The 19,346-nt window shown below is 46.6% G+C and overlaps 1 protein-coding gene across 2 annotated transcripts in view; it reads left to right on the forward strand.

Moving 5' to 3' along the window:
* The first annotated feature begins 3,730 nt into the window (after window positions 1-3,730).
* Window positions 3,731-19,346, forward strand: part of LIPH (lipase H) — a 38,007-nt gene continuing 22,391 nt past the window's right edge. Inside the window, exon 1 of one of the 2 annotated variants that reach the window (XM_050965582.1) lies at window positions 3,731-4,006. In XM_050965582.1, coding sequence (XP_050821539.1) covers window positions 3,955-4,006 — 52 coding nt within the window. In that variant the 5' untranslated portion in view covers window positions 3,731-3,954. The remainder of the gene's footprint in view (window positions 4,007-19,346) is intronic. The other variant, XM_050965581.1, reaches the window with a different exon arrangement.

Genomic DNA, 19,346 nt, shown 5'->3' on the forward strand with positions numbered 1-19,346 from the left:
GTGAGCATCACGTGTGTCAATGGAGTGGTATGCCCGTTCTGTCCATTCTGGGGTGGCTGAAAACATTGGCGTGAAGCGGGCAAACTGCTCCGGGATTTGCTGTTGCTGCTTACACCCAAGGGTCATGGAAAGGCTCACCTCTTCTACATCACCGTTGCTTTTTCCTTCATAGTAGACTTCTTCAGGCCATTCAGCGTTGTCTCTCTCCTGGGCTGTAAACTGGAGAACCTTGATTTCTTGGGAATAAAAGGGCTTTAGATAATTAACATGGTATACTTTAGTTTTAAGGTAGGGTCTGGGAATGCTATGAGGTAATTAACAGCTCCCAGGAACTCTTGGACCATAAATGGCCCCTCCCACCATGCTTCCATCTTATTGGCCTGGAGCACTTTCAGGACCATGACTTGGTCACCTACTTTGAAGGAACGCTCTCTGGCACATTTATCATACCAGGTCTTTTGCTCCTGTTGAGCATCCTGAAGGTTTTCTCGAGCAAGGGCTAGAGAGTCTTTGAGGGAGTTTTGCAGGTTGGTTACAAAGTCCAAAATGTTAGTTCCTGGAGAAGATGTAAGCCCCTCCCATTGCTGCTTCACCTACTGTACTGGCCCTTAACTTCGTGGCCATAAACAAGTTCAAAGGGTGAAAACCTCAAAGTTGGATGTGGTACAGCCCTGTAGGCAAAGAGCAACTGCTGCAACACTAGGTCCCAATCATCGGAGTGCTTATTTATGAATTTATGTATCATGGCCCCCAAATCCCATTAATCTTCTCCACTAGGCCATTTGTTTGATAGTGGTAAGGAGTGGCAACCAAGTGGTTTACCCCATGAGCTTCCCAAATATGTTTTATGGTCTCTGCCAGGAAGTTAGTTCCCAAATCTGTAAGGATGTCAGAGGGCCAACCTACCCTGGCAAAAATGTCTGCCAATGCCTGGCTCACACTTTTAGCCCTTCTGTTGCCATTGGGTGGCAAAATCCATGAAAGTCAGTATGTACAGCTTTTCTCTGGGTGTCTTCTTAAGGAAAGGACCCAGAATATCCACAGCTACATGCTGAAATGGAACCTCAATTATGGGGAGTGGCTAGAGAGGGGCCTTGTCCTGGTCTTGGGGCTTTCCCAGCCTCTGGCACACCTCACAAGACTGGACATAGGAGAAGCATCCTTGCCCATTCCCTCCCAGTGAAATGACTTCCCTAAACGATCTTTGGTCCTGTTCACCCTAGCATGGCCACTAGGTGGTCTAAGCTCAAGAGCTTTTTTCTATACTTAGTTGGAACTACCAACTGTTTCTGAGGATGCCAGTCCTCCTTGGGCCCACCAGAAGGGTTTTCCTTGTATAAGAGTCCTCCTTCTACAACAAACCTGGACCTACTGGAAGAGCTGAGAGGCAGTGGGTTGCTCCATGCCACCGTCCAAGCTCCCTTGAGGCTTTTATCTGCTTCCTGCTTTGCCTGGAACTGCTCCCTTGATGCTGGAGACATTAGTTCCTCACTGGATTGTGGACTTGAGCTTGGTCCCACTGGAAGTGATGCAGGGGATGGGGTTGTCTCCGTTGATTATGAACCACTTTCCGCTGGTGCTCTAGGTTGTATTTCAAGCTCCGGTTGAGCTTCTTGTGCCAGTTTAGCAGCTGCTGCAGGTGCAGGCTCTGTGGTGCCCTTTGGTGCTGGCTCCCCTGACTCTGGTGGGGTTGCAAACATGGGCTCTGGTGCTGACTGCTCTGCCAGTTCCAATTCTTGGGCTGGTTCTGGCTGGGTCCCAGGAACTGGATCTACGGCTGCTGCCACAGACTTTGGTCTGGGGTTTGGTTTCACCACCTCTGGCTGGGTCCCTGTAGGTGGCTCAGGAATAGAGTTAGGTGTGGAGGCCTGTTTAGACTAACCCTTTTTGTTAGTCTTACATAGTTGGCTAAGTCTTCTCACAGCAGCATGGGAATGGGATAATTGTCATAGACTGCAAAAGTCCATATTCCTGACCAGCCCTTGTACTGGACAGGCAACTTGGCTGTAGGCAAATTAAAAGAGTTGGCCTTAAGGGGTTGCACTGTCGCTTGGGCCTCTGGGTTGATGAATTTGGGGTCCACCAGGGATTGGTGGATAGCTGACACCTGTGCTTCAGTTTTTCTCCATGCAGTAATCTTCCTCCCACCCACTCAGTTTCCCTTTGCTTTGGGGGTATTTGCAAGGCATTTAGGCCTGAATATGGGATCTCGGGGTAATGAGTTGCAGTTGGCTGGTGCTCTTTGGGCAGTTAGCCTTCACATGCCCCAGCTTATAATATTTGAAGCATTGCCCAGACTGATTGTGGGCTGGGGTGAGGTGGGTGGTTGGACTGTGGGGTGGTGGGACGAGAGGGCATCTGGGGTTTCCCTGGATGTATGCAGGGCTCTTCCTTGCAAAGTGGGGCCTTGGGCTGACTCCGATGGTGGGGTGTCATCTTGGGCTGCCCCTTCTGGTATCTTCACCAATTGCTACTAGCTTTTTCTTCTCCACCCCCATCTCCACGCATTTGGCTCTGATCTCCCCTGCCTCGATTACAGTTTTGGGCTTCCCATCTAGGATTCACTGAGTTGTGCCCTCAGCAAAGCAAAAGCACCTGGGTTTAGCAGAGAGGTGTCCACAAACCATAAAGAAATAAACCTAATCACGTCTTCCTAGACGTTTCCTGATCTGCTTACATATCTGGGGTTGAAATGAGTAGTTCTAGGTATGATTTGAGGGTTTTGCATACCTGGCTTAAAGCTTCTTACAGCACAGTCCTAGCTCTGTCTCCTCTCTCCAGAGAACAGACAGACAGACAAAGGGAACATTTATTCCCAATTTTAAAATGCTCCAGCCCTCCCATTGGCTCTTTTGGTAAGGTGCCCACTCCCTTCCTTTTACCTATGGACTTTAACCCTTTACAGGTAAAGCAAGTAGAGAAAGCTACTAACAGGGATTTTATAGCTAGCTGACTGGCTAAGTGTCCATAAAAGGGAGCTACCTCCCCTTTCATTTATCAGAGCTGGGCTTCAGGAATCATAAGAATGTAGGGCTGGAAGGTACCATCTATGCTGAATTAAGATCCGCTCTCCAATTTGCCATTGTTTTGAATTCAGATTCTGTCCTCCAAAGTGCTGGTACCCCCTCCCAGGTTGGTGTCATCTGCCAATTTTATAAGCATATTGTCCACTCAGTTATCGAAGTCATTAATGAAAATATTGACTAGTACCGGACCCAGGACTGACCCCTGCAGACAGGGCTGCCAGATCCATGAGTGTCACATCAGCACAGACTGAATTCTGCAAGTATCCTCCCTTGCTCAGAATTCTGTACTTTGGGACTCTTCCTGGCTCCAAAGTGTGTACGCGGGAGGTTCAGCCCACTAGAAGGGACACAGCCTCACAGCAGGGGAGGCTGGTCTCAGGCCGCTAAGAGATAGGTGGGGATAGGCATGCTATAGGGAAATGGAGTCATGGGGATGTCTTCATAGGGGGCCGAAGGATCATTTGAAGCCAAGGCTGGTCCTGCCAGGTGTGTATCAGACCAGCAGAAACAACTGCACTCTGTTGTCTTTTTGGCATTCCTTGCAAAAGGCGAAAAAGAGACCTGCAATAATCTCCCTAATTTCAACACAGCGAACCAAACTGCTATTCAATATGCATTACACAACTGCCATGGCTTGGCTTAGTCATTCCCCAGATCAGAACAAATTAAAAGAAATAACCCTGTAAGATTAGAAACTGCCTCACCCTTTAAAGAAGTACAGGCCTAGATTTGAGAGTTTAAGGGCTATTCCTTGTATATTAACTTCCTGCTTGTCACCACACCTACTGACAAAACCTGAGTAGGCAGTTTAGTGGTTATATGAAAGTGAGCAAACACATGGTAAAGAAATTGTGGAAGCCCTGAATTGCAGTACTCTTCTCTCTGTTTGAATGAGGATGTTACATGGTGATTGACTTACTTATTCTACATGCCGAAGCTGTATTTCTTTTTCATCTATTTGTTGTGCAGGGTGAGGGCAGGTAAGAAATTTAAACAGTTGTTTTGATTTTCTCAGCAAAACAAACAATTTTCAGATGTCATAGTAGCATGAACATATTTAGTCTTTAGATTATAAATGCTGATATGTAATTGTTTTGGTTTTGAAGTAAAATATACTGGTTAGATGCACAAGATTATTTTCAAGTGAGTGTAGAGTTCAACATGTAAAAACAGAATGAGTAATTGTATCTTAGTGCCACTTTGTATAAACTTCTTGTGTTAAGTACTATACATTAGCAATTACAATTGTTAATTGTGGTTATCTTTTTGCAGCAATAATTCATATGATAAATAAGGTTTTTAAAGTATTAATTTTGTAAGTGTATGATTTGGCATTTACTATTACAAACCAGTCAACTTCATTTGACAGTCCTCTCATCCAGCTCAAGAACAAGTCTTTATAACCATAAGCCAACTACTCCCACGGCCTCTTGTAAACAAACAGCAGAGGGTTGTTAATGGTCTGTAATATTGCACCTCTAAGCTCTGGGAGGAAAAACACCTATGTTTTGTGTTTTCAAAAAAATCTAAATATTCTTATTAATTTCAGCAGTCTTAAGGTTTCCCAGGAGCCTCAGAGATCTTGACGTCTTTCACATGTTGGGTTTGATAAATACAAACTAGCAGTAATAATCTTATACAGCACTTTCATCACTAGATCTTTCAAAGAACTTTACTTTACCCCTGTTTTTACAGAAGGGGAAACAGGCCCAGGGAGAGCAATGACCTATTCAAGATCAGCAGAAGAGCTGGTAATTGAACCTAGGTCTCCTGACTGCTAGTCTTGTGCCCAACCCACTAGGCTATACTGCCTCTCACTAGCCCAGTACTGTATAATATAAAAATACTGACATTAACAGTATTATGGCCTTAGGGTTTGTCTACACAATTAATTTGTTTACGGCAAGCTGGGGTGTAAATCTGCCCACCATTAGCTTGCTGAAGACTAACTGTCCAAGTGGACCTTGCCAACAGGCATTAACCATTTGTTGATGTGCTTTGATCTAGTTCCATTTCAAAGAAAGCTAGATCAATATAAACAAACTGCTAATGTGTGTTGGAAGGGACCGTCCCTGGGGACAGTAAATCCGTGGCAGGCTAGTGTGTGTAGATACACACGCCGACTTGCCATGAACTAAATGTTTGTGCACACAAGCCCTTAAGGACAGGTAAGGGCACATCAGAAATTCCCTTTAAAAATGCAGACATTTCTTTATGCACCAGCAGTATTGAAACAAAAACTATTGCACCTCTTGGCTGTATGCATGAAAAGAGACACCTGGGGAGGTTTAAAAAAATGTAATTACTCTTCAAGAATGTGGGTGTGGGTATGTTCAGTATGCAGGTGAGAACGCTCCTTATCATTGGTTTTTCTCATTGTATATAAAGTAAAATTCTGATGAACTATGAACTACATTGGAGAAATGGTGTTGAAGTTTCAGAGTCATGTCCAAAGCAAGGTGGTTAGGTGTTCACTGTGCTTGTCAGCATTTAGAGCAAAATAATCGACACTGACTAGTTCTCACATGTTGACATTTCTCAGAAGGTCCTGAAAGTCTCACCAGCCTGTAGCATTACTCTGACTGTATTAATCATATTTGCACCATTCTAGTAGTCTCAGTGTTACTATTACAAGGCTTTTTAAATGTTTCCTGTGCTACTTATTAGCAAACATGGATCTGATCTTTAACAGACATCCTCTGCCACAGAGGCTGTGGAGTCTTAGATCTAGATCTAGTGACTGCGGTGCACAGCAAAGTGCTTGCCTGAGCAAGTCTGAGCACCGCCCACGGGTCATGTAGGTGCGAATAAAGTTAAGCAATAGGTGTAGTGCTCTGCACTGAGTCATAGAACTCTCAGGCCCAGTTCCTGCCTGCTCCCTTACAACTGTGATGATGTTTATAAGAAGAAATACAATTTTATGTATTTATTTGTATTGGGGTAGCAGCTAGATACAAGCGGGCGTCAGCGATGCCTGGGGTGTTAGTGTAATAACCTTAGTCCCAGATTTGGACCTTAGCGTCCAAAATATGGGGGTTAGCATGAAAACCTCCAAGCTTAGTTACCAGCTTGGATCTGGTACCTGCTGCCACCACCCAAAAAATTAGAGTGTTTTGGGGCACTCTGGTCCCTCTGAAAAACCTTCCCTGGGGACCCCAAGACCCAAATCCCTTGAGTCTCACAACAAAGGGAAATAATCCTTTTTCCCTTCCCCCCTCCAGGTGCTCCTGGAGAGATACACAGACACAAGCTCTGTGAATCCAAACAGAGTGACTCCCCCTCTCTGCTTCCAGTCCTGGAAACAAAAAGTACTTTCCTATTCCCCCAGAGGGAATGCAAAGTCAGGCTAGCAATCCAACACACAAATCTCCCCTTGATTTCTTCCTCCCACCAATTCCCTGGTGAGTACAGACTCAATTTCCCTGAAGTAAAGAAAAAACTCCAACAGGTCTTAAAAGAAAGCTTTATATAAAAAGAAAGAAAAATAAGTACAAATGTTCTCTCTGTATTGAGATAATACAACACAGGGTCAATTGCTTAAAAGAATATTGAATAAACAGCCTTATTTCAAAAGAATACAAATCAAAGCACTCCAGCACTTATATTTATGCAAATACCAAAGAAAAGAAACCATATAACTTACTATTTGATCTTTTTGTCCTTACACTTGGAAACAGAAGACTAGAAAAAAGAAACTACTTCTCCAAAGCTCAGAGAAAGCAGGCAGGCAGACAAAAGAAAAAAGACAAAGACACAGACACTCAATTCCCTCCACCCAAAGTTGAAAAAATCCAGTTTCCTGATTGGTCCTCTGGTCAGGTGCTTCAGGTGAAAGAGACATTAACCCTTAGCTATCTGTTTATGACACGCCCCCCAAATTGCAGACAGTGGGGAAGCTCACTGGCGGCGATTTCCTTCTAGAACTTGAAAATAAACAGATTAATACAACACATACACCTTTACATATACTCCTAAGTATATAACTAACAGACTTTTACATTTTAAGAACACTTTTTAACTACTGAATTTTGGGAAACTCTCACGGGAGAGTGCATCAGCAACTTTATTAGAAGCTCCTGTGATGTGTTGAATTTTAAAATCAAAATCTTGGAGAGCTAAACTCCAACGAAGAAGTTTCTTGTTGTTCCCCTTGGCAGTATGAAGCCACTTTAGTGCAGCATGGTCAGTTTGTAGTTGGAACCGCCGTCCCCAAACATATGGGCGTAGCTTTTCCAGGGCGTACACAATGGCATAGCATTCCTTTTTACTGACTGACCAGTGACTTTCCCTCTCAGACAGTTTCTTGCTGAGAAACACGACAGGATGGAAGTTGTGATCTGTTGCTTTCTGCATGAGCACTGCTTCTATACCACGCTTAGATGCATCTGTGGTTACTAGGAATGGCTTGTCAAAATCCGGGGCCCTGAGCACAGGGTCCGACATGAGCGTTGCCTTAAGTTGGGTAAAGGCCTTTTGACACTTATTAGTCCACTTAACTGCATTTGGCTGGGTCTTTTTGGTCAGGTCGGTTAGTGGGGCAGCGATTTGGCTGTAGTGTGGTACAAATCGCCTGTAGTATCCGGCCAAGCCTAAGAAGGATTGGACCTGCTTCTTGGACCGTGGGACAGGCCACTTTTGGATAGCATCTACCTTGGCCTGTAGGGGGTTTATGGTTCCTCGACCCACCTGGTGCCCCAGGTAAGTCACTCTGTTTTGGCCTATTTGACACTTTTTGGCCTTAACAGTTAGTCCTGCCTGCCTGATGCGCTCAAAGACCTTTTCCAGGTGTAGTAGGTGTTCGGGCCAGGAGTCTGAAAAAATGGCCACATCATCGAGGTAGGCAACTGCAAATTCTCCCAGTCCAGCTAGTAGACCATCTACCAGCCTCTGGAAGGTGGCGGGTGCATTTTGAAGGCCGAAAGGAAGGACATTGAATTCATACACCCCCGCATGGGTGACGAATGCTGACCTCTCCTTGGCAGGTTCATCTAGCGGTACTTGCCAGTACCCCTTGGTTAAGTCTATTGTAGAGATGAACTGGGCACGTCCCAACTTTTCCAATAGCTCATCGGTACGTGGCATTGGATAGTTGTCCGGACGAGTTACAGCATTTAGCTTACGGTAGTCCACGCAAAAGCGTATTTCCCCATCTGGTTTGGGTACCAGAACCACTGGAGATGCCCATGCACTGGTAGATGGGCGGATTATACCCATCTGTAGCATGTTCTGGATCTCCCGTTCTATAGCAGCTTGGGCATGAGGAGACACTCGGTAGGGTGGGGTTCTGATTGGGTGAGCATTACCTGTATTAATGGAGTGGTATGCCCGTTCAGTCCGTCCTGGGGTGGCTGAGAACAATGGGGCGAAGCTAGTGCACAGCTCCTTGATTTGTTGCCGCTGCAGACGTTCCAGGGTGGTTGAGAGGTTTACCTCTTCCACGCCACCGTCTTTTTTCCCGTCGTAGTAGACACCGTCAGGCCACTCAGCATCATCTCCCTGGACTGTAAACTGACAAACCTGTAAATCTCTGGAATAGAAAGGCTTGAGAGAATTAACATGGTACACTTTAGGCTTTAGTGAGGAATTGGGAAATGCTATGAGGTAGTTTACAGCTCCCAGGCGCTCTTGGACCGTGAATGGCCCTTCCCATGATGCTTCCATCTTATGGGCCTGTTGCGCCTTCAAGACCATAACCTGGTCTCCTACCTTGAAGGAACGTTCTTTGGCATGTCTGTCATACCAGGCCTTTTGCTCTTCTTGAGCATCCTTTAGGTTCTCTCTAGCAAGGGCTAAAGAGTGTCGGAGGGTGCTTTGTAGGTTGCTTACAAAGTCCAGAATGTTAGTTCCTAGAGAAGGCGTAAACCCCTCCCATTGCTGCTTCACCAACTGTAATGGCCCCTTAACCTCGTGACCATACACAAGTTCAAATGGTGAAAACCCTAAACTGGGATGTGGTACAGCCCTGTAGGCAAACAGCAACTGCGGCAACACTAGGTCCCAATTATTGGAGAATTCGTTGATGAATTTACGTATCATGGCCCCCAAAGTTCCATTGAACCTTTCCACCAGGCCATTGGTTTGATGGTGGTATGGGGTGGCAACCAAGTGATTCACCCCATGAGTTTTCCACAGTTTTTCCATGGTCCCTGCCAGGAAATTAGACCCTGAATCTGTAAGGATGTCGCAGGGCCAACCTACCCTGGCAAAGATGTCTGTTAGGGCCAGGCACACAGTGTTAGCCCTGGTGTTGCCTAGAGCGACTGCTTCTGGCCATCGGGTAGCAAAGTCCACTAAAGTCAGTACGTACTGCTTTCCTCTGGGCGTCTTTTTTGGGAAAGGGCCCAGAATATCCACAGCTACTCGCTGAAATGGGACCTCAATTATGGGGAGTGGCTGGAGAGGGGCCTTGACCTGGTCTTGAGGCTTTCCCACTCTTTGGCATACCTCACAAGACCGGACATACTTGGCAACGTCCTTGCCCATCCCCTCCCAGTGGAAGGACTTCCCCAACCGGTCCTTGGTTCTGTTCACCCCAGCATGGCCACTGGGATGATCATGGGCTAAGCTTAAGAGCTTCTCCCGGTACTTAGTTGGAACCACCAACTGTTTTTGCGGCTGCCATTCTTCCCGGTGTCCACCAGAAAGAATTTCCTTGTATAAAAGTCCTTGGTCTATAACAAACCGGGATCGATTAGAAGAGCTGAGAGGCGGTGGGGTGCTCCGTGCCGCCGCCCAAGCTTTCTGAAGGCTGTCATCTGCTTCCTGCTCAGTCTGGAACTGTTCCCTTGAGGCTGGGGTCACCAGTTCTTCCTCAGACTGTGGACTTGGGCTTGTTCCCTCTGGAAGCGATGTAGGTGATGGGGTTGTTTCCGTTGCTGGTGAACCGCTCTCCGCTGGTGCACCTGAGGGTATTTCAGGCTCTGGCCGAGCCTTTTGGGTATGGCTGTCTGTGGCTTCTGCCAGTTTTGGCTCGCTGGCGCCCTCTGGCGTTGAGTTTGAAGATGTAGTTGCACTTGTTGGTGCTGGTTGCTGTTCCAGTTCCGGGCCTGGGACTGGAGATGCTGTGGCTGTTTCAGTGGTAGGCATGGAATCCGGGTCCACTACCTCTGTCTGGGTCTCTGGTAACACAGACGGGGCCTCTGTGGACGGTTCAGGAACAGGAATGGGTCTGGAAGCTTGCCTGGTTTGGCTACGTGTAACCATTCCCACTCTTTTGGCCCGCCTCACCTGGTTGGCCAAGTCTTCCCCCAGTAGCATGGGGATAGGATAATTGTCATAGACTGCAAAAGTCCACATTCCTGACCAGCCTTTGTACTGGACAGGCAGTTGAGCTGTAGGCAAGTCTACAGCTTGTGACATGAAGGGGTAAATTGTAACTTTGGCCTTTGGGTTGATGAATTTGGGGTCAACGAAGGATTGGTGGATAGCTGACACTTGTGCCCCCGTGTCTCTCCACGCAGTAACCTTTTTTCCGCCCACTCTCAAATTTTTCCTTCGCTCCAAGGGTATTTGAGAGGCATCCGGGCCTGGGGATCTTTGGTGTGATGGTGGTGTAATGAATTGCACTCGCATGGTGTTCTTGGGACAGTTGGCCTTGATATGTCCCAGTTCATTACACTTAAAGCATCTTCCATCTGATGGGTCACTGGGCCGAGGTGAGTTACTGGAGACTGGTGAGGTTGAAGGGTAGGGTATCTGTGGCTTTACTTGGGTGGTATGTGGGGTCTTTGGCTGTCCTCGGTTGTAGGGTTTATGGTCTGTGTGCCCCCTGGGGTAATCGTTCCCCTTGACAGTAGCTTTCTTGCTTTCTGCCAGTTCCATCCATTTGGCTCCAATCTCCCCCGCCTCAGCGATATTCTTGGGGTTTCCATCTTGTATGTACCGCGTGATGTCTTCAGGAACACCATCCAAGAACTGCTCCATTTGTATGAGGAGGTTCAGTTTTTCCAAGGTTTGAATGTTGTTTCCTGTTAGCCAGGCCTCATAGTTTTTTGCAATGTAGTAGGCGTGTTTGGGAAATGACACCTCTGGTTTCCACTTTTGGGTTCTGAAGCGCCGACGGGCATGATCTGGGGTTATCCCCATCCTGTATCTGGCCTTGGTTAGAAAAAGTTTATAGTCATTCATTTGGTGCTTAGGCATTTCAGCTGCCACCTCTGCTAAAGGTCCACTGAGCTGTGACCTCAATTCTACCATGTACTGGTCTTCGGGAATGCTGTACCCAAGACAGGCTCTTTCAAAATTTTCCAAGAAGGCCTCGGTGTCATCACCTGCCTTGTAGGTGGGAAATTTCCTGTGCTGTGGAGCAATATTTGGCGCCGGGTTGTTAGGGTTGGCTGGCACATGCAGCCCAGCTTTTACCAACTCCAGTTCATGTTTTCTCTGTTTTTCCTTCTCTTTATTCTCTTTTTGTTGTTTTTCCATTTTTTTTTGTTGTTTTTCCATTTCTTTTTGGTGTTTTTTCATTTCTTTTTGGTGTTTTTCCATTTCTCGGTGGTGGGCCAACTCTTCTTCTGCTTGTTTCCTTCGGTAGGCTATCTCTTCTTCTTCTAGTTTTCTTTTGTGTGCTGCCTCTTGGGCTGCCTGTTCTCTTTGGAAGGCTGCCAGTTTCATGCTTTCTTCCTTTTCTTTCATCTCCATCTGTCGCCTGTGTTCAGCTTCTTTGATTTGTTCTTCGGCGTCAATTTTTGCCTTAGAAGTCATGGTTCCTGTTTTCTTGTGTTGGGGTGCCCTCCGGTGTTTATCTTCTGAACTGCAGGTTCTGTTGCCTCCTGAAGTCTGCCTAGCAACAGTGCTTTTTTCCTTTTCTCTCTCTAGCTAATGTTCAATGAAAGGAAACCAGAAAAACCACTTTATTTGCATGCATATAAGTGCCGGTACTTGCTTCCTAATGGGAGGGCTATTGCATGACAAAAGACGCTCAACAGCCTCTTAATGGCTTCTCGCTTAACATGCAAGCCACAAACTGCCAGAGAGAGCAGAAAAAAAAAATTCTCTCTGGTTCCCTTTTAAAACCAACTGTTTCTCTCTGCTAAAAAGCCCTTAGCAGAGAAAAGAAAAATATAATATTCCTACTGGCTTCTGGATTCTGTCTATCTCCCACCCACTGCCACCATGTAATAACCTTAGTCCCAGATTTGGACCTTAGCGTCCAAAATATGGGGGTTAGCATGAAAACCTCCAAGCTTAGTTACCAGCTTGGATCTGGTACCTGCTGCCACCACCCAAAAAATTAGAGTGTTTTGGGGCACTCTGGTCCCTCTGAAAAACCTTCCCTGGGGACCCCAAGACCCAAATCCCTTGAGTCTCACAACAAAGGGAAATAATCCTTTTTCCCTTCCCCCCTCCAGGTGCTCCTGGAGAGATACACAGACACAAGCTCTGTGAATCCAAACAGAGTGACTCCCCCTCTCTGCTTCCAGTCCTGGAAACAAAAAGTACTTTCCTATTCCCCCAGAGGGAATGCAAAGTCAGGCTAGCAATCCAACACACAAATCTCCCCTTGATTTCTTCCTCCCACCAATTCCCTGGTGAGTACAGACTCAATTTCCCTGAAGTAAAGAAAAAACTCCAACAGGTCTTAAAAGAAAGCTTTATATAAAAAGAAAGAAAAATAAGTACAAATGTTCTCTCTGTATTGAGATAATACAACACAGGGTCAATTGCTTAAAAGAATATTGAATAAACAGCCTTATTCCAAAAGAATACAAATCAAAGCACTCCAGCACTTATATTCATGCAAATACCAAAGAAAAGAAACCATATAACTTACTATTTGATCTCTTTGTCCTTACACTTGGAAACAGAAGACTAGAAAAAAGAAACTACTTCTCCAAAGCTCAGAGAAAGCAGGCAGGCAGACAAAAGAAAAAAGACAAAGACACAGACACTCAATTCCCTCCACCCAAAGTTGAAAAAATCCAGTTTCCTGATTGGTCCTCTGGTCAGGTGCTTCAGGTGAAAGAGACATTAACCCTTAGCTATCTGTTTATGACAGTTAGGCACGACACTGAAAAGTGTGCCTTTCCCCCAAAGAACTTACAGTCTAAGGGTATGTCTGGATAGCCCACAACAGCCCGTGTCGACAGCTTTGGGCTGGCAGGGTTCATGCTAGTGCTCCAACAATGGCAGTTTAGACAGCACTCTGAAGTTATCCTTGGGCTGGAGCTCAGGCTCTGAGGCCTAGGGAAGGGGTGGCCTTCAGAGCCTGACCCGCAGCCTGAGCTACACCTTCAAACCACTCTCTACTACACAGCATTTTTAGAAGGTTAGCATGATCTCCTGGCTGTTGCAAAGTCTCTTTCACTTTCAAAGTCCTCTCCCTGCTTGGGAACTTTACTCCAGCCTTTCTGAGTTCACAGCTGTGGGGTTCTCCTACTTAAGGGGATCAGGATGTTCAGTCACTGAGTTTCCTTATAAAAGTCTGGTTTATACATGATGGTCGGACACCCTATCCTGCAGTGATCAGCTTGTCCTGGGTCTGAAAAGTCCTTGTGAGTGGAGGAGGCTTGTCAGCTGTTTCCTTCCTTGGCTGCTCTTCAAGAGTACAGCTACTTCTGAGGCACAGCCACTTTCTTCCTGGTTGCCACCACTTCCTGTGACAAGCTCTCTTTTGAAGCTTGCTCCCCACAGCTGGAACAAGCTTTGCTTGTAGGTGTGCCCGTTTGATACTGGTTGAGCCCAGAGGAGCTCATTAGTTTCTACTGATTGGGATGGAGGCATGCTCCATCACGCACCCCACCCCTCAAGATGGAAAAGGGCTTCTGGTTCAGAATGTCCACTTCTCCAAGTTCCCTTGGGAAAAAAAAATCAGCATTGGCATGGTCTTTCCCTGCATGCTGTTATACTCTGAACCTGTACGGTTGGAGTGTGAGCTATCGCCACATTATACAGGGGTTCCAGTCCATCAGGTATTTAACCAACTGTGATAAAGTTCCTCCTCTATCTTGGTGGCTCCTGCACTTATTGGCAGATTTGCTCACCTCAGTGATCTTCCCCACAGTCTGGGTCAACTTCTCCTGCGTCTGATCGGGAGTTGGGAGGAATACGAGCCCACCCTCTACTCCAGGTTCCAGCCCAGGGCCCTGTGGATTGCAGCTGTCTGTAGTGCCTCCTGGAACAGCTGCATGACAGCTACAACTCCCTGGGCTACTTCCCCATGGCCTCCTCCAAACACCTTCTTTATCCTCACCACAGGACCTTCCTCCTGGTGTCTGATAACACTTGTACTCCTTAGTCCTCCAGCAGCACACCTTCACTCTCTACTCCTCACACGCATTTCTTTTCCTCTGGCTCCCCCTCACCTGACTGGAATGAGCTCCTTTTTAAACCCAGGTGCCCTGATTAGCCTGCCTTGATTGGCTGCAGGTGTTCTAATCAGCTTGTCTGCCTTAATTGGTTCTAGCAGGTTCCTGATTACTCTAGTGCAGCCCCTGCTCTGGTCACTCAGGGAACAGAAAACTACTCATCCAGTGACCAGTAGATTTGCCCTCTACCAGACTCCTGTACACCACTGGTCTGGGTCTGTCACACAACTTAAAGGGGCATGATCTGTGACCAATGAGAAGGAATTCCCCGGCTAGTAGTACCTGAGAGACTCTATGCCCTCGTCCAGACTAACCCGCGGCATCGGCGGGTTAAAATCGATTGCTCGGGGATCGATATATCGCGTCTAGTCTGGACGCGGTGTATCGATCCCCGAGCGCGCTTACATCGATTCCGGAACTCCATCAACCCGAACGGAGTTCCGGAATCGACGCGGAGAGCCGCGGACATCGATGGCGCCCCGTCCAGACTGGTGAGTATCTCGATTTTAGAAATTCGACTTCAGCTACGTTATTCCCGTAGCTGAAGTTGCGTATCTAAAATCGATTTTAATTCCTAGTCTGGACGTGGCCTATGGCTCACTTAATTGCCAGTTCCTCTTTGTCAATAACCAGATAGGCCCTCTTCCTGGGGAACAATTTTCTACTTAAATCCAGAACTGTGTACTCCTTGCCTGTGAAGTCCTTGAAAGCACAGCATCTAGGCTCCATCTGAGCCTCCACCTGGAGTATGAATTCTCAGGAAAAGTTGGGATTAAAAGGGATGGGTGCCTGACAAAGGCATGTCTTCAGGGTATTAAAAACCTTCTTGCAGTCCGTATCCCATCATATCATCCAGGGGTTAGCACCCTCTATAAGGTCTGTTAGGGGAGCCACAATCAAAGTGAAATTCAGGGTAAATCTCTGCTAATATCCGGCAAGGCCCAGGAAGTGCCTCAGGTGCTTTTTGTCTTGGGGACTGGGCATGTTTTTAAAGCCTGCACTTTTTTGATTACTGGCTTCACAAGTCCATCCTCTATGTGGTATCCTAGAAAGGTCACCTCCATGATTGCTAATATACTTCACTATAGGAAGCTGGTCTCACATCATAACCCGACGGTCTTAATACTGCCTTCATATGTAGTAGGGGCTCTTTCCCCATGGAGCTATAGATAATGATATAATCCATGTAGGCTGTGGCATATTGATAGTGGGCTGAGAACTTTATTCATAAGCTGCTGAAAGTTTGCCTCAGTCCTATGCAGTTCAAATGGAATGTCTTGAAATGATAGTGTCCAGAGGGGGTCGAAAAGGTGGTAAGGGGGAGAAAGGGATTTTTCGCTATCTCTTCATGAGCTTGATTGTACTAAGTTATCCCACAGGTCCCAGCTACTCTGGTGGCTTATCTCTCATGACATTGGACAAGCATGGAATTTCAAAATGCAGTTAACTTTACAGAAAACAATGCAAAAACTAATCAAACTGTTGGGTTGGGAGACCAGAATTATGGTGCTCCTCCACTCACTTTTGGACTATTCAACTACCCCCATCACACTGTCTAAAGTGGCTCATTACTGTGAGTGACGACCACAGGGCAGACTGGCAAAAAATGAAACACAACACACCACCAGTTTGTTTATTTTTTTATCATTAGATTTCACCAAGCCTGTAACAAATGTGAACTCCTGGATCACAGTAACAATCTCTCCATGGAGTCACAGACAGTCCCCTTAGCCTCTTCAGGCTATTTTGTGACAAACTGGACTTAGTGATAAATGGTCACTTACACCAAAAATCACCACATTCAGGTTGAGACCATTCATGAAACCAGTCACTTACTCCAAATCAGTTAGTACAATCCTACAGCAAAGAGAACACCTGTAGCTAATCCCAGTAGTAAACTATCTTAAGGTTTATTAACTAGGAAAAAGAAGTAAGTGAGTTATTTATAGGTTAAAGCAAACAAATACACACACACCAATGAGTTACCATCTAAATCCTCTTAGTGACAGAGCTGTAGTGACCCGCCAATTCAAAGTGTCTTTCAGGGTAGACCCAGGAGGCAGACCCTGGGGATTTCTGGCTTCAGTTTAGCATCTCTGTCCCTTCAGTGTTTAAATAGCCCAAAAGACACAGTTTTCTTCTTGTCAGGGATTTTTATTCTCTTCCCCCAGAGTTTAACTGGGGGGGGGGGGGGCGGGGAGGGGAAGCAATCAACAAAGTCTTTTGCCCTCTGATTGCCACAATGCTTTGTCTGGTGTCTTCTTTTGCTAGGCAGGAGATAACATCTGTGGCAAACTAGTATTTCATACTTGGGAATGCTTCTCTCCTGACAGGCAAGAGCAAACATTTAAATATATCTTATAACACAGGATATAGGTATTATAAGTGAGATTAATGCGTGCAGCAACTTACAAGCATTTCACAGAGTCTAAACACTAACTACATTCATATAAGACTAACACTTATTTTAAGCAAAACTAACGTACAGATGACCTGGTCTGGTTGTCAGTTCTTAGCTAATGCCTGCAGCTTGGGCACGAGTCAGATGCCAGCATAATTCTCCCATTTTTAAGATTGCCTGTACTTCTTCCCAGACTATGTGCCACATTTTGTGCAGTAGGTTAGGGTTCTCCCTAGCTTGTTGTCCAGGTGTTGTTTCCAGGTAGTATTTCACTAGCTGTGTTTTTCCAGATATTGAGGAGAAAACATGAATGAAGTTCTCAGTTCCTTGGGAGAGTTGTGCTCTCTGACCAGGAGAGAGTCCCACACCTACTATCACAGGTATCGACCCCTGGCAGATATGAACTTGAGGGCTTAATTCGGGTCTCACAGGGAAAGGAGTCATCAGCAAAGTTCCCAAGTTTTCCAGGGCTTGAGAAGACTTACATGGTAGATTCTGATCTCTTTTCTTCTGCCTAGTAACCAGATTTCATAACTGACCAGTCTTACTTGTCTAGCTACCTCAAAAGGATCCTGCCAACAGGCCATTAATTTAGACTTAGCTGACAGTAACAATAATAAGACTCAGTGTCCCAGCTGGAAAGTACTCAGTCATGCCCCTCGGCTATAACCTTGTTCTTCTCTCTGTTGTGCCTTCTGTAGATTTTCACTAGCAAAGAAACCCAGCTGCTTAAGATATTCCCTTAGGTGAATAATATATTGAGTCACATTGACAGTATTTGCGTCCTGTTCCTCCCAGCCTACATGTAGCAAATCTAAGATCCCTTGAGGGACATGGCCATACAATAGTTCAGAGGGGGAGAAACCCATAGAGGCAGGAGCGGCGCCAGGGTTTTTGGCACCCTAGGTGGGGGTCCTTCCGCGCTCCCGGTCGTTGGCGGCAATTCTGCAGCAGAAGGGGTCCTTCTGCGCTCCCGGTCTTCGGGGCACTTTGGCGGCGGGTCCTGGAGCTAGTGAAGGACCCACCGCAGAATTGCCGACAATGACCCAGAGCGCGGAAGAACCCTCCGCCACCGAATTGCCTCCGAGGGTGGCAAAATGCCACCCTCCCAAATCCTGGCGCCCTAGGTGACTGCCTAGGTCACCTAAATGGAAGCGCCGGCCCTGCATAGAGGCCTGTGAGACCTCCCTTATAGGGAATAAGAGTAGTGGAAGCAACTGGTCCCAGTGCTAGAGTCAGATTTGATAAAGCACTTTAGCATTTCTTTTAGAGTTTTGTTAAATCTCTCTACGAGACCATCTGTCTGTGAATGGTACATAGAAGTTCTCAAAGATATGCTCTTCAAAAGAGAGTACAGCTCTTGCATAGTCTGTGAGGTGCAGCTGCTCCTAGGGTTGGTTAATATCTCATGAGGGCACTCCACACATGAAAAACGTTTCATAAATTCTGGTGCAATCACAGTTGCCTTTGCTGTGTGAAGGGGAAGAGCCTCCAGATACCAGGCCACATGGTCAATGACTATCAAGATGTACTGGTACCTGGAGGCACACTTCTCTAGGGACCTGATTATGTCCATCCCTATTTTCTCAAAGGGTGTCTCCATCAGTGGCAAAGGAACAAGGGGAGCCTTTACCGCTGTCAATGGACAGTTGGCAGGATGGCAGGAGGAGCAGTATTTCCTTACTTCTTTATGGAGGCCAGGATAGAAGTTGCCCATTACCCATGACAGTGTCTTCTCCCACTCCTAATGCCCAGCACAATGGATGTCATGTGTGAGTTGCATCTCTGGTTGACAGTATTTGTGTGGCACTGGTAGTTGTGTCCTCATCTCCCCAAATTGTTGGTCTTTCTCAACACCATACACATGCTCCTTCTTGAGCACAAAATGGGGGTAATGGTCCAGGCACCCAGGTTCCGTCACTTCTCCATTTACAGAGGTCAGTTGCTTCTGGGAGCAGCTCTATGTGGGGTCATCCCTCTGTTCCTGAACAAAGTTTCCTGCCTGCAGTAGGAACCCTACTGTAGGGTCCTGGGTGGATACCTTCCCCTTCTCCAATTCTGGCCTTGGTTGGGTTGCTCTTGAGGTCTCCTCTCCCAGATATGCTGGGCCCTCAAGTCCTGCTTGGCCCATGTCTTCCATGCAAAGGGATCGATCCCAGTCCATAATCCTCTGGCTGGTCAGCTCATTCATGACTTGCTGAAAAAAAGGCCAATCTCATCCCAGTATTATTGAGTAGGCCTGTTCTCCAGCCAGAACCACAGGTATGGTTCCTGTGTGCGTGCCCACAGTCAGTTGTAACCACTGGCTGGGGTAGGCTTTTCCATCACCATGTATGCACTGTGTGCAGATTGGCTCTCTTGGGGTGCCATCTTCCCCAGCCAGGGAGGCAGGAACTACTTCTCTGGCTCCACCCAAAGCCTAGAAGTCCTTACACTCTCTTTCCTTGTACACATACCAGCATTGTCAATCTGTGGGGAGCTTTCTTATGGGTGCACATCTCCATGGTCCAGTCCTGGGCGCATTCACACTCCACAGGGGGCATTCATAGATTCATAGACTCTAGGACTGGAAGGGACCTCGAGAGGTCATCGAGTCCAGTCCCCTACCCTCAT

This window comes from Gopherus flavomarginatus, chromosome 8 (genome assembly GCF_025201925.1).
Source record: "Gopherus flavomarginatus isolate rGopFla2 chromosome 8, rGopFla2.mat.asm, whole genome shotgun sequence".
In the NCBI taxonomy this organism is placed as follows: Eukaryota; Metazoa; Chordata; order Testudines; family Testudinidae; genus Gopherus; species Gopherus flavomarginatus.